Here is a 24671-nt window from a genome sequence, read left to right on the forward strand (position 1 = left end):
CCCGCCGTTCCCTGGCCAAAGGCGCTGTGTGTCCTGCAGGGCAGGCTCGGGCAGGCTCCTCGCGGGGTGCGGGGGCCGCACTGACCCTGCCCGCCCTCCCGGCGCACGTGCTCACCCGCGGGCTCGGGGCGGACACCCCCACGCGGGTTGCTCGCGCTGAGAGGCACGCGGACAAGGCCCTACTGTCTTGTTCTGTAAAAAGACACCGCAGCGTTCCCTGGGCACGGCGATCTTAGAACACCCACCCAGGCCGCTAACGACGTACCACAGAGGCGGACCTCCGCGCCTGTGCGCACGCGCGACGCGCGACGCCCGGGCCCGCGACGCACGCGCGCTTCCCCCGCGTAAGGCTCCGCAGGCAAGGCGAATCGAGCGCCGAGCAGGCGGCGCGTGGGCGGTGCCGCATGCCGAGCAGCCTCGCCCCCGCGCGCGGCGAGAAACCCTAACGGTCAGCCCCCCGCCCCACGGCAGATCCGAGGCGGGGCCGGATGCGGGAGCAGCGCTGCGGGAACTCGACGAAACGCGAGTACGTTGGGGGCGTCAGGGACCAGGGCGGCACCCGGGAGAGCCTGCGCGGGACGCGCGTACGCGGCCTGAAGACGAGCCGGGGCGGGGGCGTCGGCGTCGTAGCCGACGGGGGGCGGGACCGAGGGCTAGTGCGAACAGAAAGGCGGGCGCCCCGGCAGGTGCAGCCTTGGGAAAAGGAGGGGTACTCGGGCGAATGGAACCTTTGGGGCAGACGGTGGCGCGGGACCAGTGCAGCCCATGGGGGGGGGGGGGTGTCTGGAAGAGCAGTAGGGGCCTCCTGGGGCAGATGAGATCTCTGCGGAGAGGGGGACCGCCAGACCCCAGGTGCAGCTTTATTTGGTGCGACAAAGGGGGCGTCAAGGGAAGATGACGCCTCGGGGACGAAACGGAGGCGCCTGGGTGCAGAGGCACCCCCACGGTGAGAAGGGGGGCGCCTAGGTGATGGTGCTGCGGCGGGTAGGGGAGGAGCGGAGATGCTAGCGGCAGACGAGGAGGCTTCTGAGGGTCAGAAGGTCGAGGTCACCGAGGTGAGCGGGCTTCTGAAAGCAGCTCCTTTCCAAGAAGTGCTCAGCTGGTGTTCGTGGGGTGCGTCGTTGAATGAGTGAATATTCGGGCATGAGGTTCCCAAACCCTCACCTTAGTTGACTGCTCGTGCCCTCCCGATTTTCTCTCAATGACCCCACGACGCGTATGGTTCTTCGTAGCGCCGCCTGAGAGCCAGGGCAGCTGTGATCCTTTCTCTAGCGTCTGGGGGCCTTCAGGTTTGCCGCTTATGTATTGACGTCATCTCTTCCCTTGTTTTCTAGGGTGTTTTCGAGGACCTGCTTTTGCTTTTCTACAGGATGTTGGGATTTTTGAAGCACCCCGTCGTGGTGACGGCTGACATCAACTTGAACGTTGTGGCTCTGACTGCAATGGGGTTACTGAGCCGCCTGTGGCAGCTCTCCTATCCAAGGGCTGTGGTGTAAGCCAAACAACTCCGTTGGGGGTGGGGGTGGGGGGCGGATTCGGAAAGGGTTGTCATTTGTTCATGCGCCGGTGACCGGAAGTGCCTTTCTTTTTTTTTTAACTTTTTTTTTTTTTTTGTAACGTTTATTTATTTTTGGGACAGAGAGACAGAGCATGAACGGGGGAGGGGCAGAGAGAGAGGGAGACACAGAATCGGAAACAGGCTCCAGGCTCTGAGCCATCAGCCCAGAGCCTGACGCGGGGCTCGAACTCACAGACCGCGAGATCGTGACCTGGCTGAAGTCGGACGCTTAACCGACTGCGCCACCCAGGCGCCCCAACCGGAAGTGCCTTTCTGAACAGCGGAGGTGGGAGAGTGGAATTCTGGGCTTCCTGGTGACAGGTGCTTTTGGCAGAGGAGAGGCCGGTTTGTCCCCCGGACGGCCCCTGCTGAGTCTGCCTATCATGTCTTGACCGGTAGGTTTCTAGCAGGTGAAACCTGGCCCATGAAACAGGTGCCACAGCTTAGGTAACCATTTAAAATCAAGGGTGGAGGGAGGAGGATTGATGAATTCAGAAGTGAGTCGTCACTAACCTTAAGAGAGCATCCTTTGGGGCGCCTGGGTGGCTCGGTCGGTTAGGCGTCCGACTTCGGCTCAGGTCACGATCTCACAGTCCGTGGGTTCGAGCCCCGCGTTGGGCTCTGTGCTGACAGCTCAGAGCCTGGAGCCTGTTGCAGATTCTGTGTCTCCCTCTCTCTGACCCTCCCCCATTCATGCTCTGTCTCTCTCTGTCTCAAAAATAAATAAACGTTAAAAAAAAAATTAAAAAAAGAGAGCATCTTTTATTATAACGGGACGTGACCGCTGTTATCACAGTGCTAGCCACTATCTGGTTAATACCTGTGTACTTTCTGCTTAACTTTTCGTGGCCGAAAACGTTGAACGTACACAAAAGTAGGGAGAACGATATAACGGCCCTTCCAAACAGTATTCATCACCCAGCTTCAACAAGTTATCAATTCCTAGCCACCCCACCCTCGTGGTGGATTTTTTTAAGCAAGCCATAAACAGCATGGTTAAGTAATTCAGTATAGTTCTAAAAGATGACGAGTCTTAAAGAACAAAAACCATATTAACGTTAGCAGGCCTAAGAAATTAACAGCAATATTGACAGTGTCATTGAATGTCCCCGATTGACTGAAACATTTGTTGCGGTTAGTTTCTGCGTGTTTTGCTTTCACAGCTGCCCCTGTTTCGTTTGGTTACCAGGTGTGATTCTGGACCCTTTTGTCACACAAGTGGTGGTGAACGGGATTAGCGTCAGGTCTCTGTGGCTTTTCAATAGGCCGCCTGCTAGCACGTCCCTCAATGGGAACAGTGGGGGTAAATAGAGTCTGTGTTAGACAAACATGCAGAGTATGTGTGGCTGTTCTTCTGTGCGTTTTCCCTCCTGTCCTGGTGGATGATGCCGTGCCCGTGTCTCCGTATTTGGGGACGGAGTGCAGTTGAGGCAAAAGTTCTGACCTTTGCTGAGCACTTTCTAACATTGTTCGGGAACAGGTATATGGTTACCCTTGCGCCTTTGTTTGCTGAAGATTTCCGGTTGAATCTCACGTGGGTTTGCTTTTCAGTTTCGATGAAGTGTATTATGGGCAGTACATCTCTTTTTACATGAAGCGGATCTTCTTTTTGGATGGCAGTGGACCACCATTTGGCCACATGCTGCTGGCACTGGGAGGTAGGAATTCGTTACCGAGAGAAGTATCCTTTTAAGACTTCTAAGCGAGGGCGGTTTGTGGGTTCAGGCCCCACATTGGGCTCTGTGCTGACAGCTCGGAGCCTGGAGCCTGCTTCAGATTCTGTGTTTTTGTGTGTGTGTCTCTCTCTCTCCCTCCCTCCCTCCCTCTCCCTCTCCCTCTCTCTCTCTCTCTCTCTCTCTCTGCCCCTCTCCCACTCACTCTCTTTCAAAAATAAACACTAAAAAAAAAGAAAAATGAAAAAAAACAACTAACTGAATAAAATTGTGGCAGTTTATTAAGAAAAGTAATAATGAAATAAGACCTGTAAGTGAAATTTCTGATTATTTGTCATTGTTTCCTTGTTCCCTGCCACGGTCTGGCAACTCCAGAACCGTTTGCTGAATGGCTGAGTTACCGATCAGTTTTCTGTTTCAGGTTATTTAGGAGGATTCGATGGTAACTTCTTGTGGAACAGAATCGGAGCAGGTAAAAGTCATCTTCGTGGCCCTTATACTGATGTGTACGTATCACAATGGAGGGAGAGTGGCTTTCATAGGGATTAACAAGCGTGGTTTATGATGTGTCCAGGATATGGGAAGTTCGGTCTAAGCAGAAGACTTCGGAAGGATCTGGTAACTCTCTTAGCGTTTAGTCGTGGTAACTATCGCATCCTGAGTTTTTGGCATACGTAGCACGTTGCATACATGACATCGGACGACAGTCACTTTTTTGTACGTGTAAATTTTCTACATTGCCTCAATGTTTTGGGGGAAAAGTGAGGTAAATTTGTAAATGAGTAAAGCACCAATTCCAGAATCATCGGGCATTGTTTTTAGGCATAACGAGAGCTAGGTTTTGAGTGCACGCGGCTCGTTTCAGAGCTTTCATTTGTAGCTTGTACCTGCGTTCCTGACACGGCCCCTAGTTTTGCAGACTTGCATTTCCGGTTCTGTGAACTCGATGCCCTGTTGGAAAACACGGCTGCAGCATATGAAGGTGTGTGCATGGTGCATTCAGCTGAGTGTGGTTGTTCTTTCAGAATACAGCAGCAACGTGCCCGTGTGGTCTCTGCGCCTGCTGCCCGCCCTCACGGGGGCCCTGTCGGTCCCCATGGCCTACCAGATCCTGTCGGAGCTTGGTTTCTCTCACTGTGCTGCCATGGGGGCCGCCCTGCTGATGCTCATCGGTAAGACCGGGCCTCGGCCTGCTTTGGGGTCGTGCAGGGAAGAACCGAGCACTGGCCTTTGTTATGTGTGAGCGTGGCGCCCAGATGTGCCCCCACCCCCCGCCCCCCGTGGTGTCTCCTACTCCCAGGATGGAGGGAAGTGTGCCCGGTTCGCCCAGATTTGACTCTGGGAGTCACCCGACTCCCAGGCTGCAGGGTGGCGGGACCGTGTGTTCAGACTTGCGCAGTCCTATGTGGGGGTGGGGCTGCGCAGACGGGGCTCCCGGGTGCTCCGTGGTGCCTCCGCCTCCAGCCAAGTCTGGCCCGGGTTTATGGACAACTGAAAACTAAGATGAGAAGTCATGTGAGAAAATACAAAGAACTAGGGTTTGTGGAGTGAGTGGCCCCTCTAACGGAGGCCCTGAACCAGTGTCCTGTCCTAACGGGCAGCCCCACCAAGTTGGTATTCCTTGGGCAAATGGGAAAAATAGAGACTCAGAAAGGTTCGGCGACTCGCCCAGGGTTGCACAGGTCTTGCTGGGCATGATTCTCGCCTAAGAACCTGCCTTCGTGGTTCTGGACCACGCCCCGTCCGGCCCCCCAGTCCCGAACTTCCCACGTGCCGTGACTTTGAGGGCAGGCCCTTCCCGTGGGTGCTTCGACCTTCGTACATCTGCCCTCACTACATCACAACCGACACGTGTGTCCTCTTTGCAACAGAGAACGCTCTCATCACTCAGTCAAGGCTAATGCTTTTGGAGTCCGTGTTAATATTCTTTAATCTCTTGGCTGTGCTGTCCTACCTGAAGTTCTCCAACTCCCAAAAGCAGAGGTATGCAGGATGTGACACGCCCTTCCTAGTTCGTGAGAAAGAAGGGTGGTTTGTTGACCTGAGGCGGTCTGATGCCTTTTTATTTCGGAGAGCCGCCCGCTGGCTACCTTTGGTCACCTGGACTGGCCCTTTGCTCCTTCCTGACTCCAGAAATACGTTCTCATTTTTGCGTACTTTTTTTTAAAAAAATTTCCTTTTTTAACGTTTATTTATTTTGGGGACAGAGAGAGACAGAGCATGAACGGGGGAGGGGCAGAGAGACAGAGGGAGACACAGAATCGGAAACAGGCTCCAGGCTCTGAGTCATCAGCCCAGAGCCCGACGCGGGGCTCGAACTCCCGGACCGCGAGATCGTGACCTGGCTGAAGTCGGACGCTTAACCGACTGCGCCACCCAGGCGCCCCTCATTTTTCGTACTTTAAAGTAACTGCAGAGATGTCCCGGCTGAAAAGAGATTTTGCCAGGGCCGACATTTGGGAGACAAACGTTCGTTTTTCCCGTCCTGAAGCTCGGGGACAGCCAGCCGACCCCGAGAGGTCTGAGAAACGTGCCCTCTCTGGCCTTCGGGTGGTAGTTGGTGACCTGTCCCCAGCTTCGCTCTTCCTCTTTGACCCCAGGCCCTTCTCTCCGAGCTGGTGGTTTTGGCTGATGCTGACCGGAGTGGCCTGCTCCTGTGCCGTGGGGTGAGTTTGGTCCACGGGTCTGAGGCGGCGTTGGCGGCCTCCTGCTTCTGAGCCTCGTCGCAATGGCTTCTCATCGTGTCCTTTCAGCGTCAAATACGTGGGTGTTTTCACGTACCTGCTCGTGCTCGCTGTCGCTGGCGTCCACGCCTGGCACCTGATAGGAGACCGGAGTCTGTCAAACGTAGGTGCTAAAGTAGAGCGGGGCGTGCGGCTGTCCCGGGGCGGGGCAGAGGGCTGTGCCGGGTGCGGCTGGCGGAAAAGGCTTCTCAAAAGGCAGACCTCCGTGAGCCCCCCACGGGCGGCCGCGTGGAGCCCCGAGCCCGGCTGCTGACCCGCGTGCCTTTGCGTGGGGCAGGACGTGACGTGTCTCCGTCCCGTGTAGGTCTCTGTGCTCTGTCACCTGCTGGCCCGCACGGCAGCTCTGTTGGTCGTCCCGGCCGCCATGTACCTGCTGTTCTTTTACGTCCACCTGAGTCTGGTCTACCGCTCTGGGCCCCACGATCAAATCATGTCCAGTGCCTTCCAGGCCAGCTTGGAGGTAAGACGCGGTGCCGCGGCCCCCTTAGAAAGAGGACAGGGACAGGGCGCCTGGGTGGCTCAGTTGGTTGCGCGTCCGACTTCGGCTCAGGTCATGATCTCGTGGATCGTGGGTTCGAGCCCCGCGTCGGGTTCTGTGCTGACGGCTCGGAGCCCGGAGCCCGCTTCGGATTCTGTGTCTCCCTCTCCCTCTGCCCCTCCCCTGATCATGCTCTGTCTCTCTCTGTCTCAAAAATGAATAAAAACATTAAAAAAAGAGGACAGGGGTGGACTCAAAGTTTTCTCATATAAACGTCGAGTGTTTAGGGGAAAACCGAGTCAAGAGGAATCCGCTTTAGTATTTCTAAATTAATCCTGCACACGCTGACGGTGAGCTATTGCACGAAGGGGTCAGCCCTTCAGTGTGACCTGCCCCGGGACCTCATGACGTCCTGCAAACTCCGGGCAGCTGCAAATGCTTCCGAGGACGAGCTCGACTCTGGCGTTCGTTCATACTGACTTTGCGGCGATAGCGAAATGAGCCAGTCGGGGCGGTTAGGACAGGAGACACGAGTCAGACGGACCCGCTCCTGAGTGCTGCTCTGGGTGTTTGCACAAATCTGTCAGCTCATCCCGTTCCTACTTTTCTCACCTTTTGAATGGACAGGGTAGCCCTTCTCCGAAGATGCTGTCGGATCTTAGGGGTGTTGTGGAAGGTCAGGTGAGCGCCTGGGCCCAGAGCCGGCATCCAGTCCTCAGCAGCTGTGTTAGCGATTACCTAACGTGACATTACGATTAGGTCCCCTGTCATCACAGTTATGTGACGTGATAACAACGGCCACCACTGTGAATATGTCCCCTCCCCCCCATGGAGGTGTGGCCATCAGTGAGGCTGGTGAGATCGGCGCCCCCCTTCTCACTTGCCCCTTTTCGCTTTTGTCTTAGGGAGGGCTGGCTCGGATCACGCAGGGCCAGCCCCTGGAGGTGGCCTACGGTTCCCAGGTCACTCTGAAGAACGTTTTTGGCAAACCCGTGCCCTGCTGGCTTCATTCCCACCAGAGCACCTACCCCATGATGTAAGGAAAGTGGCCGTTGTAACTCGAACATTGCAACACGTTTGGTTTGTTTCACACTTTGGCTGTTACCAGCTTTCACTGTAAATGAAGTTTATGGGGGGCGCCTGGGTGAAGCGTCTGACTCTTGATCTCAGGGTCATGAGTTCAAGCCCTGCGTTAGGCTCCACAGCGTGGAAAAAAGGAAAAAGGAAAGAAATACACGAGACAGAAAGACTTTGGGCTCTGAGAGTCTGATTATCAATAAACCTTGTCGTTTCTGTGTATAAAACAGAGGGACTTGAGGAGCAGAGGGCTCAGGCTCTGCCGTGTCAGCTGTGCGCCCTCCACGCTGGACACGGCCTCCTGCCGGAGTCTTCCAGCCCCGCTTAGACTTAGACGTTCGTCCTCCCCACCCCCCCCCCCCCCCCGCAGCCCCCCACCCTGCTAGGTGACATTCTCAGGGACCTGGAGAGGAGGCTGCTTGCCGCCCGCTGGCAGACGCGTTTCTGTGTTGGTTCCTTCACAGATACGAGAACGGCCGAGGCAGCTCGCACCAGCAGCAGGTGACCTGTTACCCCTTCAAAGACGTCAACAACTGGTGGATCGTAAAGGACCCTGGGAGGTGCGTGCAGGTGCTGGGCCTCCGGGACAGGGCTCGGCTCCTGGGCTCCTCGCCGTGTGCACCTCCTCCCTCGGAGCTCCGAGAGCCGCTCCGTGGTGATGAGCCGCAGTCGGGGGGTAGATCCTTCCTCCGTGAACTGGCCGCTCTCTGTCCCACCCCTGGGTTCTGTACAGGTGCATCCCAAACGCTCCCCTGTCACCATCCACCCCACCTTCCCCGGGCATTCACCTGCTCAGGCCTCCCAGACGGAGGACCCCCCTGTCCCCCTCTCCCAGTCCACTCCGTCAGCCAGGCTGTGCTGTTGCCCGTCCAGTGCAATCCAGACCTCTGCCCTTGGCCCTGCGTTTCTGGAGCAAGGCAGGCTCCATGCGTGCTGCCCCTCTGGCCGGAACAGTCCTACTCAGCTGGCTCCTCTGGGAGGCGGCCTGGACCGCCCTCCTCCCTGTGGGTGGCCCGATGGCTTCCCCGTGTCCGTCATGGCACAACCGTTGGCTGTTGCTTAGCTTGCTCTCTCGGCGGCTGTGTTCCCCATTTACTGCGGTGACGTGAGGCCAGCGGCCACGTCTGACTGTTTGACCGCATGCACGGTGCCGACCCGACGGGCCCTTAGTACGCTTTCATCGAGGGCTTGCCGGAAAACAGATTCCATCCGTTCGAGCGATTTCTGGGCAGGTGCAGGTGTGTCTGCCACTCTGCCATTTGTAGAGAAACACAGAGCAACCAGAGAGTGGTGATGGTGAGTGGGGTCACGACAGGAAGCTTGGAAAGTGGCCTGAGGTCTCAGGAAAGAGTTAACCAGACTTGGGTGTTTTGTTTTTTACGAATTCACCTCCCATAAGGTACAGATTGCCACCGGTGGGAGAATGTGGAGCCCTTGCCGCCCGGTGGGCGCGGTGCTTCTGCGGGGGCCCAAGCTCGGTCCCAGCCGGCCCTCTGTCCCCGCAGGCACCAGCTGGTGGTGAGCAACCCTCCGAGGCCCGTGCGGCATGGAGACGTGGTGCAGCTGGTGCACGGCATGACCACGCGCTTCCTCAACACGTGAGTGTCCCTGCTCGGCCCCCTCGGTCCCCCTCGGGCTCTCCGGCGAAGCCGCGTCTGCCTCCCCTGGGGCGGCCCCGCGCGGGACCCTGCACTCGGTGGGCGCCAAGGAGCAGTGCGAGCCCGGGAGGCCCCAGAGCTTCGAAAGACAAGTTTGGGGCGAGCACGGGAGTTGCTTCCCGCACAGGATGAAGTGAAGTCCGGTTGCTTGAAGCAAACGTGAATTCGAGAAGGATTCAAACGTGGGCTCAATGGGGCTGGGAAAGGTCCTTACGTGTCGGTTCTCAGCCCTCACCTCACCTGACCTGAGCCGTCCGCACATCGATGGGCCCGGGCCCCGTCTCTTCATCCACCCGGCTTCGTGGGTCATCTCACGGCTCTCCAGGACCCGTGAATTGTGCCTCGGGTCCCAGCCTCCCCCCGGAGGCCACACCGCAGACCTTGGCTTTGGGGTACAGCAGGTTCCCGGCCTCCGGCCTGCTTCTCTCTGGAAGGAGTCAGTTGCTGAGCCGCCCCCTGGGTCCTTCTCTGTGTTCCCTTCCTCTCCTCAGATAAGACCACTTCTTCCCGTCCGCGTTCTCACTGCGGCCCAGGCCAGGCCTGATCCCTGTGCTGTTGGGGCCGGTGCCCCGACCTCTGCCTCTATTCCCCCCACCCCCCGACAGCGGTGCCCTGTGAACACAGTGCTGGCCTTTTGGCCAGAAGCACTCCAGTGGATTCCACGGTGTGGCCCTGACACTCAACGTCCCCACTTCTCCTGGCTGCGGGCTCCCTGGGATCTGCCCCTGGTGACCCCCTGGTCACCTTCCCTGCAGTCACCCTGGCCTCTGCTGTCCCCCACGACCAAGTGCTGCACCCCTGGGGCCTTGACACTTGCTCCATCGGCCTGGAAAGTTCTTGGACTCACGCCCCCATGGCCTGCTGTGTCCACTGAAACGTCACCTCCTCAGAGCGTTTCCCGGGCACTTTCCCTGCTACTTTGGTTTTATCGGTGGTGCCTACAAGCCTGCCACTCTCTCGTCCATGTGTGTGAAGGTCTGCCTTCTGCAGGGTGTGAGACAGACTCCGTTCCCTGTGGGGTCCCCAGATGCTCCATAGTGCCCAGCGCACAGTAGGACACAGCGAACGAGGGTGGTGGGTGTTTCTGGACATTGGAGGCCGCCGGCACCGAGGGCACCTTGTCCCCTGACAGTGCTCTTCGTGGCCCAGACGTTTCTGAGGCCTGGCTGTCCGGGAGCTGCCGGATGCACGTTGTCGTGCTTCTGGGGGATCGTGGGCGCTTGTCCAGCGACACGACGCCTCTGTCAGACCCCTCGTCACGTGTCCTTTCCCCCAGAGGTGTGACTGTGGCAGGCGGCTGCCTTTTCCATGTCACGTTTATCAGCAAGCCCCAGGGTGGTGCGTCCTCGGGGACCCTTAAAGATCTCGTGAACGCCTTTTCGGAGCAGCCTGAGGCAGTCCCTCCGCAAGCCTGTTTCCTTCTCCAGGCACGACGTCGCGGCGCCCATGAGCCCCCACTCGCAGGAGGTATCCTGCTACGTCGACTACAACATCTCCATGCCTTCTCAGAACCTCTGGAGACTGGTGAGTCCCCGCCGGAAACGGGGCTTAATGGCCATCAGTACCGCATCCTTTGTAATGTGACCGTTCAGAACCGCCATTTGGAGCGGTTCCGATTCAGGGGCGCCCAGGGGCTCCCTCGGCAGAGCAGGTGACTCTTGATCTCAGGGTCCTGAGTTCGAGCCCCACGTTGGGTGTAGAGATGACTTGAAAATCTCGAGGGTGGCTCAGTCGATTTAGCATCCAACTCTGGATTTCAGCTCAGGTCATGATCCCAGAGTCATGGGATCCAGCCCCGCATCGGGCTCTGCACAGTGTGTGGAGCGTGCTTAAGATTCTCTCTCCTCCTTGTTCTCTCGACTGAAAAATAAAATCTCAAAAAAAAAAAAAACAAAACAATTCTGATTTTGATGTAAAATTAGTGACTTTTAGTCATAAGGTCATAGGTGTTTTCCTTGGGGACAGAGACTTCCCCTGAGGCAGTGACGAGGTTACGAGGTTACGGAACGGTGGGTCAGTGTTCCACGCCGGCTGTATGGTTCACGTGGGCCTCCAGGTGAAGGTTCCCTCTGACTTGGTTGCTTGTTCAGCCTCCAGGTCACTGAACACACGGGGTTGGGGGCCTCGGCCCCCCTCCCTTGACCAGGGGAGCCTGATGTTAACCAGCGCCCCCCCCCCCCCCCACAGAGTTTCCCCAGGGGCTGCTTGGCCCTTCAGTCGGGTGGTTCCTTGGGGTGGCCCTTCGCTGAGGCAGCGGGCGCTGTGGTCGCCCTTCCTTGGAGCCTCCAGGGGCACGTGCCGTCCCCACAGAGTCACTCTCCAGGGCTGCACGCACGTCCAGCAAAGAAGGCAGGAGGAAAGCGTTCCGTGGCTGGGTCCTTGAGCCCGCAGGAGTTAAGAACGTGCTCGCAAACACCGCTATAGTCCCTTGAGCGTGGTGACCCGCTGGGGGGCCCTCCCTAACGAGAGGCGGGCTTTCCTCGCGGCGGCAGCAGCTGCCCGCCGAACGCCAGCCTCCTCGCCCCACTTCTGGTTCCCGCAGGCGTGACTGGCACATCCCACAGGGTGCGGTGCCGCTCGCAGGCCGTCCCAGCAAAGCCAGCGCCGCGAGGCTGCTGTCGGTGCTCGTGTGCACGCTGTGTCTGCCGCGTTGCATCTCCGTGGGCAGCTGTCTGCCTGCAGACTGCTCGTTCCCCCCCGCCCCCCAGATGTCCCTGCCGGACACACACACTCCACACCCAGCCCAGCCTGGAATCTCTACTGAGGGTCCTACCCACTGCCCTTTCTGCCGTCCTGCTGTCGCTGATTCTTTTCCTCCTTCTCCTCCCTCTTCCCCTCTCTTCCCCCTCCTCCCCCTCCCCCTCCTCCCCCTCCCCCTCCCTTCCCCTGCCCCTGCTGGTAGCACCTTCAGCCCCACGCACCCACACTTCCCACGGGAGCTCACAGAGCTGGGACAGGGCCGGAAGATGGCTGGCATGGGCCGTGCTCCTCGGCCAGGCCTCCTCGCCGTGCCCACTGGGCCCCCGGGCCCTCTGGTTCTCACCGGCAGCACAGGCCTCACGGGGTCTTCTTGAGGCTGCGATAAGATATGACAAGGCCAGTGCTCTTGTGACGTTCGTGTTTCCGTCATGCACCCTGGGGAGTCCCTTCCAAGGACCTGTCGGGGACCACGTGTGCACTTGCCAGAGAAGGCAGCGCTCGGAGGTCCCTCAACTCTGCGGGAGGGCGGCGTGTGCCCCGGACCCGCGGCACCGGCACCTGTGCTTGGGTGTCCGCAGTGAGGTCAGGGCCGCCATCCTCTTAGCTTCCCGGAGCTTGGCCCCTCGTGCCGGCCTGGGGCAGTGTCGTCTGGCGACCGGTCCTCACGTTCCGTGGAAGGAAGTGGGGGACGGAACGAGACGACAGACGGGGTCTGCTTTCACAGGACATCGTAAACAGAGACTCCGACGCGGGGGTTTGGAAGACCATCTTGTCCGAGGTCCGCCTGGTGCACGTGAACACCTCCGCGGTCCTGAAGGTGAGAGGGCGCCGCGTCTGGCTCGCCCGTCTGGGCGGGGGGTTTGTGAAATCGGTTTACGGATCCTTCGGGCCGAACGGGCTCCTAGCGGGCAGCGCATCTGGCCAAGGTCCTCGCCGTGTTTCCTGCCCACTGACGAGGGAGGACTTTATAACTTCTCACCACTGGATCCCACCGTGACGGCCCCACGGGGGAGAGGCTGTCGCCCTTGGGGGCTGCAGACAAAGTGACCGGGTGGCGGGGGCGGCGGGCCTGAGCCGGGGCCTCGAGCCTCCCAGTCACGCCCCGCCTCCCTCGGTTTTGCCAGCTGAGCGGGGCACACCTCCCGGACTGGGGGTTCCGGCAGCTGGAGGTCGTCGGGGAGAAGCTGTCGCGGGGCTACCACGAGAGCACCGTGTGGAACGTGGAGGAGCACCGCTACGGCAAAAGTGAGTCCGGCCTGGCCCGCTGGCCACCTGTCGCCGCCCCTTTACCAGGACGCCGGCCCCGCGGGCTCTGGTTCCGGCGGGGGCTGGACGCGCTGTCCACACTGCTCCCCGCTCAGCCGAGCCGTGAGCAACCGAAGCCGTCACTCGAAGTGTTGCCGGAAGGCGGTATGAGCTGAGCTGTCTGACTGGAAAGATCTCGATTTGGTGGGTGCCGTCCCATTGCGGGGGGGGGAGAGCCGAGCGGAGTGACACGGTCTGACGCAGCCGCGGTGGGCGGTCTGAGGAGAGGAGGCCCGCTTTTCACCACGCCGACGGCTGTGTCGCGGGCTCCCCGACCTTCCGCTCACGTTCTTCTGGGTCCGGTGTGTCTGTCAGGCCAGGAGCAGAAGGAGAGAGAAGTGGAATTGCACTCGCCCACGCAGATGGACGTTCACAGGAACCTGAGCTTCCTGGCCAGGTTCCTGGAGCTGCAGGTGACGCGGTGGGGGCGGGTGGGTGGGCGCACCATGGCTGTGCGTGGGGGAGCGGGCTCCCAGCCACACGGCACTGCGCCCCGGAGAGCGGCTCCCTCCCCGGCGTCAGCCTGGGGCCTGGCTCAGTGGGGCGGGCTCCTCTGTCTCCGGAAGTGGCCAGCGCCCCACTGTCAGCCTGGGGGGGCCTGTGACGTCAGGGGCAGGAGTAGTCAGAGCCCAGCCAGCAGCGTGGTACACGCTGAGCCCCCCCGGGTCAGGTCATCGCGTGCCACGGTCAACACGATGGGGCCCGAGAGAGGTCAGAAGCAGAAAGTCGGGGTCCCGTCTCTAAAAGCGTTCTCAGCACCAAGTTCAGTTCTCTCGTCTGCAGACAGGGTGGCTGGAGCTCTGGGGCTGCGTCTCAGGGGAAGCGGGATGCCCCCGTGACCGGGACAGGTCCCTGCGCGGTGAGGCGTCTGGCTGTCCGCCCGCCTCAAGCCTGTGGCCTTGTTGCAGTGGAGAATGCTGACGGCCAAGAGCGACGGCTCGGAGCACAAGTACAGCTCGTCGCCACTGGACTGGGTCACGCTGGACACCAGCATCGCTTACTGGCTGCATCCCAGGACCAGCGTAAGTGGGTGCTCGCGCTGGCGGCCGTCACGGTTGTCCCTCGAGACTCCCATGGCGTTAAGAGCAGCCACCACGTCCTACCCAGCCTGGCTTCCTCCAGGGCCTTCCTCCGCACGGAAGCCCACGATGGGCTTTTTCCCTACACGAGTCGGCAGCACAGGGTCAGTGCTCCTGCCAGGAGGGTGCTCCCTCCCTCACGTGACGAGTAAGGTCCTACGCGTCTGCACGTTGACGGGAACCAGGCTTTACTGCTCTGGGGGGAGCAACGCTGTTCCCCTTTCCTGACAAAAGCTGTATTTTCCGCGGAGCATGAGCAGCCGAGCCCGCCAGTGCTGTTTCCATGTGTATCGTCCCTCTTGTCCCAGTAGGACCAACGGCCCTGGAGCTGGCGCCCAGTCGGTCGCCAGCAGATACTCCCCAAATTTTCATGCTGAAAACGCTCACCTCTCTCGTTCCCGCCAGAGCGGGGGACGAGCCATCACTTGCCGGGAAGCAGGGTCCTTGGCCCTTTGTGGCTCTGGGTTGGCCCTTGTTAACGTAAGAGTGCCGGCCATGCCCGGCTGGGTTTCTGCCTACCAGATCAAGGAGCTTAGCACTTTTCCAGAGTGAGACTCATTGGGAATAGGCACGTCCATCGGCAGTGGGGTCCCAGCCTGCGCCAGCGTTCGGGCTGAAGGCCGGCAGACAGGCGAGCGTCATCGAGGGTTTATCCCTCTGGGCGGTCGATGGCCGACGGTGTGTCCCTGTGTGCTCACAGGCTCAGATCCACCTGCTTGGGAACGTCGTGATCTGGGCTTCGGCCAGCCTCGCCACTGTGGTCTACACTCTGCTCTTCTTCTGGTACCTGCTTAGACGCCGAAGAAAGATCTGTGACCTCCCTGAGGGTTAGTGCGGCCGGTTTCTTTCTTTTTGTCTCTTTCTCGAAAGCAAACATTAAAAAAAGAGAGCGTGGGCAGAAGAGGGGCAGGGAGAGAGGGAGACACAGAATCCGAAGCAGGCTCCAGCCTCCAAGCGCCGGGCTCGAACTCACGAGCTTGTGAGTCGCGAGATTGTGCCCTGAGCCGGTCAGACGCTTAACCGACTGAGCCCCCCAGGTGCCCCGAGTGCGCAGCTTGTTTCTGACCGGCATTCACAGCACTTCTGGTGACAGCCCGGCCTCACCAGGATCCTGCACCTTAGACGATTTTCTGCATAGAAGGAACTTAAATCAATTTTTGTCTCCTTAGAGACAAAATGTTGCGGTTGACTTCCCCAGTTGTGCCAGAGGCTTCTCTGGGGAAGTGTGGGTACCAGGCAGCTCTTGCTGTGACCTCAGGACGTGACAGCCTGAGTGCCTGCACGCTCCGGCATGGCTGGATGGCACAGAGTGGCCAGCAGGCGATCTCTTGGGCAGGGGTGCTTTACAGTAATAGAAACCACTGTAAACCATCTTGAGACAGAAGAGCTGTAAGGACCTGGGCAGGGCGGGGCCACAAAGGCCTCGGGAGCCGTGTGGCCCGTCTCCACTCTTCCCGCTGACTCTTGACCCAGCGGGCCGGCCGGCCGCACAAACACAGCCCCTCATGGCTCTTACGGGAAGCTGACCCACTTGGTGGTGATCCCGGACAAGCCAGGGACCGTGGGGACCAGCTGGGCCTGCCCCCCGCCCACCCCGAGGGCTGGTGTGGCTCAGAGGGTCGGGATGGTGAGGACCCCGCAGGAAGTCACTGGAAAGTTCTTATGACACAGTCCGCTCTTTCCCCAGAGATCACGGGAAGGGTCAGGAGGTGGGGGAGGAGCGAGTGGGCACCCTGAAAGATGAGGCAGGCAGCTCCGGGGACCCACAGGGCCTTTGCGGGCGAGGCCTGAGTCAGCAGCGCTGGCTCAGGGCGACCTTCCCGCCCCAGATTCCTGGCTGCGCTGGGTGCTGGCGGGGGCTCTGTGTGCCGGCGGCTGGGCGGTGAACTACGTCCCCTTCTTCCTGATGGAGAAGACGCTCTTCCTGTACCACTACCTGCCGGCGCTCACCTTCCAGATCCTTCTGCTCCCCGTGGTCTTGCAGCACATCAGCGACCACCTGTGCAGGTGCAGGCCCTCCCCGGCGCCCCGGAGTGACGGCTTCAGTGTGGCGTGGGACGGACTGAGGTCACAGCAGGGACGCCAGGGCAGGAAGCTGGGGCTGGCTGGGAGAGGAGGTGCGGGCGTGGGAGATGGGGAAGGACCCCCGTGGCGGGGCTGCCCGGTGCACAGAGCTACAGCGGAGAGATGCGTAAACCCGAGTTCTGGAAGCCGGACCAAAGGGCGTGGACTCGGGATCCGGGGTGGTCGGGGGCCGCAGAGCCTCTCGGGAGGGCTGTAATACGACGACGCTGAATGTGGGGACGCTACTGTGGGATCGTGGGTGTAGATGGAAGATTCGGGAAGATGCACTAGGGTCACTTTCGGCACATCAGGCAGGGCGTGAGGAGGGTGACAGGGTCCCTCATGCCCGTGCCCTGCCCTGGTGCCCGCAGGACCCAGCTCCTGAGGAGCCTCTTCAGCGCCCTGCTTGTGGCGTGGTACTCCTGTGCCTGTCACGTGTTCAACACGCTGCGCCCGCTCACCTACGGGGACAAGTCACTCTCCCCCAGTGAACTGAAGGCCCTCCGCTGGAAGGACAGCTGGGACATTTTGATTCGCAAATACTAGCGGGACACAAACACGGTGAAGGTCTGGGCCGGGGCCGGGGCGAGGCAGAACTTTTATGGGGGTGTTCTTGTGACAGGGTAGCCCTAAACCTGGCCGGCTGGCCGGGCTACTGCGGTTTCATTTTTCAAACAGTCCCTGGATAAGCAAAGTTTTGAGCAACAAAGTTTCTTTGTTCTAGGCGTTAAAGAACGCGGCCTTCCGGGTCCACTAATGCCCAAGAACCTCCCGAACCAGGCTAGAGTGGGACTCACGTTGGAGGAGAAACAGGAAGGGAGCGAGGGTCGCGCCAGCCAAGGCCCCGGTCGCTCTCCCGGGTGCCCGCTGGACCTGCCCCCGGTGAGGTCTTGAGGACGCGCTCCGAACACGGTGGTGTCACACAAGCCACCTAGTGATAAGCCTTTGAAGAAGCAGAGGTGGGATTCTGGCCACTGCAGTGAGGACCCTCACTGCCACCGACTCTCAGCCCCCCGCCCCTGCGGGGTTCGGCTGAGGTGCGTGGGCGAGCGGCACCTGCAGCACGTGATGTGTATTCCAGCCCCGCGGATCCACGTCCTGAACCTGCCTTCCGTGTAGAATTAAAAGAGGGACAAATTGGTATTGGTAACTCGTGTTATTTATTGATTCTCTCTCCAGAAGGGGAGAAAACAAGCTGGACAAGACTGTCACACACACCTCAGAGAGCAGCCACGGAGCTCGGCCAAGCCCAACTGAGGTCCCATCCGTGTCACTACACACAGTACTCGCTAGAAGGAAACCAGAAGTGCCCGTGCGGTTTAGCTGGTGGCAACGGCAAAGCGTCGCTTTTACAGGAACGGGGCCACTGGGGAGGGGAAGACAAAGCAGGACAACATGGAGCCCGGGCATCGTCTGTGCGGCCGCGGACTCTAGGTGTGTGCAGGGAGACGGGCTGCCTTTGGACGGTGCGCCCCGACTCGGGAAGGCCTGTCCACAGAGCATACGGGGCCCAGGTGGCTCCTGCAAGCGGGGAGGCCTGACCCCGAGTAGGACCGTGTGTGGACACGGCGGGCGCCAGCCTGCCTCCTGTCCCAACCCGCAGGGCCGGGGACGGGGCTCGGGCCGGGGGAGTGGGGCCCGTCCCCTGCGGCCGAGGCTGGCTAAGGAAAGCTTGTTCCCAGGGCTCCTTCCTCGACTCTGCCCTTGGCGCACGGGCCAGGAGGAAGGAGACCCCTCGGTGGCTCCTACATCCGTGCGTGCCAGACCGGGTCGCACCCCACTGCGGGGCACGAGACTCCGTCACTAGGTCACAACTAACGGTAGAATAAATAACAACGAAACAAAACACTCGCATGTGTAACACGTAAAAAGGGGAAACGCTCCCTCTCCAAACCTATGTTTCGGTCACACGTTGTGTGGGAACCAGATCGTCCTGGACAAAGTCCCTCACGCTGCGGGTTCCCGTCGAACACACTGGGACAGCCGCGGCGTCCAGGCGGGCTGCTCAATGCTCCCGAAATACGTGACTTGCTCGCCACACGTTCTGTGGCACGCTTCTCAGTAACTTAAAGATGGACTCGAAGCTTCCTGAACGTGAGGAAGCAGGTGAAGGCAGCAGGAGGGCCTGCCGCCATCCCGGGGGGCTGCATGTCACAGGTGCAGGTCTGCCCACAACAGGGAGGAACCCCGTGATCCTCGCGCTCCACCCCCACCCCCACCCCCCATCTGTACCGTGAGACGCAGAGAGGAAGCAGCAGCTGCGTCCACGGGGGGCGGGGGGGGGGGCAGGCATCTCCGGACACAGCCGGGACGGTCTGTCGGGGCGGGGGCGGGGGGCCGCCCGGGAGGCCGGGCACCCCGCCGCTCAGTGGGGTCTGCTGCTGGACTCCAAGTGCGATCGCTTGCCGGAGGTCAGCACCGCGGGATGGTCTCCCGGCTCGGGAAACGTCCTCTTGTAGCTCCGCCCATTGGACCCTCGGTGCCACTTGCAGATGTCGCCGCTCAGGATGTCCTGGATGTGCTGCACAATCAGGTTGATGGCCACTGTAGCAGAGACAGAGCGCACTGAGCCGCGCCCGTTCCCCCTCTAGGCCTCCAGGCCAGCGAAAAATCTGCCGCGGGCTCGCTGGGCCGCGCCGGCCCGCGGCGGCCCTGGGCCTGGTGGCACCGCGTCTCAGCAGACAGAAAGACGCGGGTCGGGCAGTGAGCCCAGTGAAACTCGGCGGCCTGGTCTGCGGGGGTTTCTGTGAACCAAGAGCCTGGGTAGGCCGCTCTCTGTGAATGAGGGACTCCCCCGTCGATACACATCTTTTCCCAGCTTTACTGAGCTATAACTGACGACCGGCATCGGGTCAGCTTAAGGTGTACGACGTGTCAAACCCCTTTTTTAATACTTGGAACCTGTGTCGTTAACGTGCACGGACAGGCAACCGTCCCAGCCTCAGGAACGGTGCCAGGACCGGGCAGGGTCTGCTTTGGGGCTCCGGGAGGCAGACGGAGGAGGCGGGGCGGGTTCTTACCCATGTTGTCCACCCCTCGGGGGATGATCACGTCGGCATACTTCTTCGTCTGCAAGGCAGAAACGGGGGTCTCGTAAGGATCTGTCGTCCCCCCCCCCCCCCCCCGCCCCGGGGTGACTTCTAGTTGTTTGAGGCCAGATTCAATGGCAGGAGAGCAGCCCCAGGGCGGCGTGGCAGGGACCGGTGTCGTGGCAGACAGTGGGGCCGCGATTCAGGGCTTAGCCAGGAGCCGGAGGCAGTGGCCCAAGAGGCAAAACAAGAAGGAGAACCGGAGGCGGCCGGAAGAGACGGGTCTCTCCCCTGGTGTCTCTCGCACGTTCCCGTGGACGCCACCGTGGGCACATTTCTCTGTGCAAACAGCGCACCGAGCCAAGTGCAGCGGGGCGTCCTGCCACAACACGTGACCTTCCTCCTCAGGAACTAGGAAGCCTTCTGCAGGAGGCCCGGTGCGGTGAGCAGGCCGGTGGCAGCAGACCGGGTCCCGGCCGTCGTCAGCACCTGCTCCCTCGCTAACCCCTCCCCAGCAGGTGCCCCTCTAGGTACGGGCAGGGAGACAGATACACTAGGAGGCACAGGGCCACCGAGGAGCGACCCCAACTAGATGCCGCTGAGGGGGACACACGTGAATCAGGCAAAGCAGAGGGAGAGCAAAGGGAAACGGGTCGGGGCTGAGGGACCGGCCCGCGGGGCGTGCAGGGTTGCAGGCGTGTCGATACGGACCGACAGGGCACGTCACGAGAGATGAGCCACACGGGCCGGCGGTGGGGACCCGCCGAGGACGTGAGCACAGGGGGCCAGGCTGGTTCCACAAGGTTTGCTCCCTGGTGGGGTGCAGACGAGGGGACGGCGAGGGGCAGGAGGGATGGAACCCCATGCAGAGCTGAGAAAGGTCGTGCTCCCGGGGGTGGGGGAGGGACTCGGCCACCCAGGCTGGACTCGGTGTGAGGCTGTGAGCAAAACGAGTGGCAAGTTCAAGGGCGGCCCACGCAGGGTCACCGCCAGACCGGGCACCCAGAGTTTGGCCGTACACCACCTACTCTGCCACACATCTTCCTGTGAATAACGGGATATAACCATTTACTTCTCTAACCATTCTCCGGGCGCTTCAGAAAACGCGAACGTGAGATAAAAACCGTTCTCTTCAAGCAACGGGAGAGGGAACTCGTTTGTCCAACTTAACCGAGAGCAGGAAGCCGCGTTCGAGTGCCTTTGTGCCGTATTTCACTTTTAAGAAGCAAAATATTAAGCTTCCCCCGAGAAGCGCCTGGAAACCCTATCTAGTTAGGACGGAAGGTGGAGGACACGACAGATGGCCGTGCAACGGCGAAGGCCTCCCCGCAGGCCACCCGGACCTGGAGAGCCAGCCACGCGCAGCCTGGAGAAACACGCGGCAGGGACAGGGGGACGGAGCGCCTACGGTGTGTCACGTCTGTGTCCGTTTGGGCCGCGAGCCAACACGTCCCTGCCTTCGTGGCGTTTCCCGTTCTGAGAGGGGCCAGCAAAGCAGGGAGTGTGAGACCAGAGGTGCCTGGAGAAGGGGGAGCAGGGGGTTCCTGGGGTGAGCACGTGGGGTGAGTCAAGGCCCGCAGCAGAGAGGAGGTGAGCCGCGTGGACGTGGGGGACGAGGGGCTTTTCTAGGCAGAGAAAGCGATGACGCAAAAGACGCTTCAAGAGCTGGGAACGGCCTGGGAACGAGGTGCAGTGGGCTAATCTCTCCATTCGCAAATCAGACCCTGTGCACCCACGATTCAGCTCTCCCGGAACAGGGCGCCAGGGGTCCCTCTCGAAAAGGGAGAAGAGGAGGGTCCCGAGTAGGCGAGAGGTACCGGCAGGCAGAACTCCTCGAAGGCCGGCTTCACGAAGGTGGTGTACTGGGTCAGAATCTGCTCCAGATCCCTCCCGCGGTGCACGTCCCGGAGAACTGGGGCAAGAAGAGGAGGGCGGTGAGGACCGGCGGCCGGCCTCGGCCAGGGGCAGAGAGGCCCGCGGCCGCCTCACCTCTTCGCGACAGCCTGACGTCGGAGTCCGTGTCCACGAAGAGGCGCAGGTGAAACATGTCGCGGACCTCCTGGCTGTAGAACACCAAGATGCCCTCAAACAGGACCACATCTGCAGGGTAGACCACCGTGGTCTCCGGTAACCTGTGAGGTGAGACCCAGAGATGGGCCCTGCTGGCGATCCGGGGTCCGGGGGGCCTGGGCCCAGTCGGCGTGGAGGGGGACAGATCGCAGCGGGGGAGGGGTGGGTGTGCAGAGAGACCACAGGGCAGGTCAGTCTGTGGACGCCCCGGCGGGGACGTGCTAGCTGCCCCCCCCCCCCCCCCCCCCCCCCCCCGCAAACAGTCCCTCTCCCTGGAACCACTGCTCACCTGGAGTGGGTCACAAAATCATAGGTTGGGACCTCGACGGTTTTGCCCTCCACGATGTTTTTCAGAGTCCTGTGCATCAAATCGTTATCAAAAGCATCTGCGGGGGATAGAACAAAAGGCAAGACTATCTATCCAGGTGCCCTTGTGCCGGGGACGGAGCGACTTCCTCTGCCTCGGGGTCGGCCAGCCACGACCCTCAGGAACATTTTGGACTGGGAGCCGCCCCTGCAGACTACGTTTACGGGGCCGCTGCCCAGGCTCCTGTCCCACACAGAAGTTTGCACCCAGCGATTTCCTGAGTGGCCAGCCCAGGGAGGTAGGTGGGCTAGAAATCTACTTCTATTTTTTTTTTTTTTAATGTTTATTTATTTTGAGAGACAGAGCTTGAGTGGGGGAGGAGTAGAGAAAGAAGAAGACGCAGAATCCCAAGCAGGCTCGAGGCTCTGAGCTGCCAGCACAGAGCCCGACCTGGGGCTCGAACCCACAAACCGTGAGATCGTGACCTGAGCCGAAGGCGGACGCCTAACGACTGAGCCACCCAGGCGCCCCCATCTGCTTCCATTTCTGAGAAATAACCACCGACAGACACTCCTCAGGCCTTCCTCCCACGTGTCCCCCAAGAAAGAAAGATGGGTGCCAGCCACAGGGTGAAGTCTTCCAGCAGTGGCAGGCAAGGGCAGGCCGGCTCTCTCCCCTCATCTATCTACCCCATTTCCACCTGTCCCCTGACCAGACCAGATCAGACCAGAGTCCGCCCTCTGGTTTACCCACTGCTTCCCCTGCTGGCCTCTCAAGGACTTTGGCCCCAGGGCAGGTGGGGAAATGCAAAACGCTGTGCACCAAGGACCCCAAACAGCTGGAAGTGTGCATGGATTTCTCCGGGACCCCAGTGGTGGTCCCCTCCACCGAGACGACTTCCTGGCTGGCTCCAACCAAGGAAGCCGGGAACGCCTGCGGGGCTGCTCGGGGCCCAGGGGGCCAGGCAAATTCCAAGGAAGCACTCGGGCCTCTCTGCATCCCCATCCGACCCTGGAGCCCAGACCGCGTGGCCTGTCCTCCCCTGCTCCCCTCAGGGTCTTGCGCTGCACCTGGGTGGTCGAAATTGTACTGGCCCTTCAATGCCTTGGCTTTCTGCTCTGCAGTCAGGACCTTGTAGAACCTATCTTGGCTCAGGATGACCAGCTTCCGCTGCCGGTGGTCCACTTCGTTCTGGCCCAGCAGCTCCATGATCTTCTCACACACAGTGGACTGGGAATACACAAACAGGATTCCCGCCTGGACCCGCTCCTCCTGCCACGGGGCGGCCCTTTCCCGGCCGTTTCTGCAGGGAGCTGGCTTCTGGGGACACCGACCCACCAGCCCCCACGGACCCAGCAGGCCGGCGACAGGTGGGGCTGGGCTCGGGGTAGGGCCGCGGGGCACTGGCAGGGGCAGCACGTACTGGGGGCCCCAGAGGAACCAGGCCGGCGGGAAGGCTGTGGGGGTGGGGGCCCGAGGGCAAGCGCCCCCCGCCCCGCCTGCCCACCACGGCCGCAGCCCCGCGCCCGCTCAGCCCCCCGCTCCGCCCACACCCTAGAGGGGGGCGCCTTGGCAGCCTCTTCTCTGGCTAGAGGCCGCAACGGGCCGCCCGGAGTCTCAGGGGGCCGGGGATCGAGCTGCACGCAGGCCCCGCCGGGCCGCTCAGCCCCTTACCTTCCCGCTCGCGGTGCCGCCGCTCACCCCGATCAGGAAGGGCCGCTGGTGAGGGCGGTCCGCCTCCGGCGCGGCGCCCTCGCAGTCGCCGCCTCCAGCGGAAGCCATCGCGGGCTCCGCTGGCCGGCATCGGGGTCCTCGCTCCCGGCGCCTCCCGGAACCAGCGGGTCTGCTCGCCCCCGCTCGAAGGTCGGAGACGCCCCCCCCCCCCCGGGCTCCACTTCCGGGAGCCCGGGGACGGGAGCGCGCTGAGCACGGCGGGAGTTGTAGTCCAAGGCAGCGGAGGGCGGCCGCGCATGCGTCAGGCGGGCCGCCCACCGTTGCCGGGGAAACGGAGGCCCGCTGACCTTCGGCGCGTCCGCGGGAGCGTCTAGCTCAGCCGGTTTGCGGCGAAGGACGAAAGCCGCCGGCAAGTACCGCATTTGGCTGTAGGAGATTCCAGTCGCGGAGCGGCCTCCGCATCAGAGGCGGTGGCCCGGGAAGTTCCCTCCGTCTGCGCCTCAGGTGCCTAGGGGCTTCGGGAATGATCTCCCGAGACTGCAGGCCGGGGTGGGGTCAAGGGGAGCGCCAGGGCCGGCAAGTCAGCTTCCTGAGCCGCGTGGCCAGGGTGGGAAACACCGACTTTACGGCCTCGTGAGCTGTCACCCCGAGAACGCGGTACGGATTCTGCTCCTATCCAGCGTCCTCGCCGGCGCACAGCCTCCCTCACCCCGTGCTCCACACAGGCCAGAGTTTCCTAAAATTCCTCCGATCGCGTCGCTCTTCCCCCAACCCCCGTCTTCAGCGGCTCCCCACCAAGTCTCCTTAACCTCCCCAGCACTTGGTGACAACGATGACTTTTTAGACGCCTGCACTAGGCAGGCTGTGAGCCAAGGAAGCAGACTGGGTACCCCTGTCCCCCTAGTGCCTGGCGCAGAGAAGGCAAACGCTGATGGGCTCAAATGGTCTGTTTCCGCAAGGGATCAAGACTCTCTTTACAGGTCGGCTCCCCATGCAGCGTGAGCCCCATCATGAGTATTTGATGACAATGAGGTATGAAGCCACAAAGACTACAGCAGGCAAAGTCGCTGTTTAGGTAACTTCAAAAGTACCAGCCGGGTTGGCTGGGTGGCTCAGTCTGTTAAGCGTCCAACTTCGGCTCAGGTCATGATCTCACTGTTGGTGAGTTCAAGCCCCACTTCGGGCTCTGTGCTGACAGCTCAGAGCCTGGACCCTGCTTGGGATTCTGTGTCTCCCTCTCTCTCTGTGCCTCCCC

General features: G+C 60.9%; 2 protein-coding genes across 6 annotated transcripts; one reads left to right on the top strand and one right to left on the bottom strand.

Annotated features, from left to right (window-relative positions):
* The first annotated feature begins 369 nt into the window (after positions 1-369).
* Positions 370-17486, top strand: POMT1 (protein O-mannosyltransferase 1). Of its 4 annotated transcripts, none has more exons than XM_047829881.1 (21): positions 787-946; positions 1335-1492; positions 3110-3216; positions 3653-3703; positions 4257-4403; positions 5103-5214; positions 5832-5897; positions 5985-6078; positions 6280-6435; positions 7359-7489; positions 7995-8090; positions 9036-9128; positions 10616-10712; positions 12613-12705; positions 13013-13133; positions 13509-13606; positions 14102-14215; positions 14973-15099; positions 16102-16279; positions 16708-16903; positions 17061-17486. In XM_047829881.1, exons 2-20 carry the CDS (start codon positions 1371-1373, stop codon positions 16880-16882), a joined length of 2178 nt encoding a protein of 725 aa, XP_047685837.1. In that variant the 5' UTR covers positions 787-946; positions 1335-1370; the 3' UTR covers positions 16883-16903; positions 17061-17486. The 4 variants fall into 4 exon arrangements, with proteins under 4 accessions (XP_047685839.1, XP_047685837.1, XP_047685838.1 ...); XM_047829882.1 differs by having other exon boundaries at positions 16708-16897; XM_047829883.1 differs by lacking the exon at positions 787-946 and adding an exon at positions 370-526 and having other exon boundaries at positions 16708-17486.
* On the bottom strand, positions 17478-23633 carry UCK1 (uridine-cytidine kinase 1). Of its 2 annotated transcripts, none has more exons than XM_047829884.1 (7): positions 23417-23633; positions 22813-22972; positions 21725-21821; positions 21355-21551; positions 21183-21277; positions 19357-19405; positions 17478-18880 (listed from the first exon to the last, which is right to left on the bottom strand). In XM_047829884.1, exons 1-7 carry the CDS (start codon positions 23522-23524, stop codon positions 18702-18704), a joined length of 885 nt encoding a protein of 294 aa, XP_047685840.1. In that variant the 5' UTR covers positions 23525-23633; the 3' UTR covers positions 17478-18701. The 2 variants fall into 2 exon arrangements, with proteins under 2 accessions (XP_047685840.1, XP_047685841.1); XM_047829885.1 differs by having other exon boundaries at positions 21355-21497; positions 23417-23632.
* Between the last annotated feature and the right edge of the window lie 1038 nt (positions 23634-24671).

Source organism: Prionailurus viverrinus, chromosome D4 (genome assembly GCF_022837055.1).
Source record: "Prionailurus viverrinus isolate Anna chromosome D4, UM_Priviv_1.0, whole genome shotgun sequence".
Taxonomy (NCBI): Eukaryota; Metazoa; Chordata; class Mammalia; order Carnivora; family Felidae; genus Prionailurus; species Prionailurus viverrinus.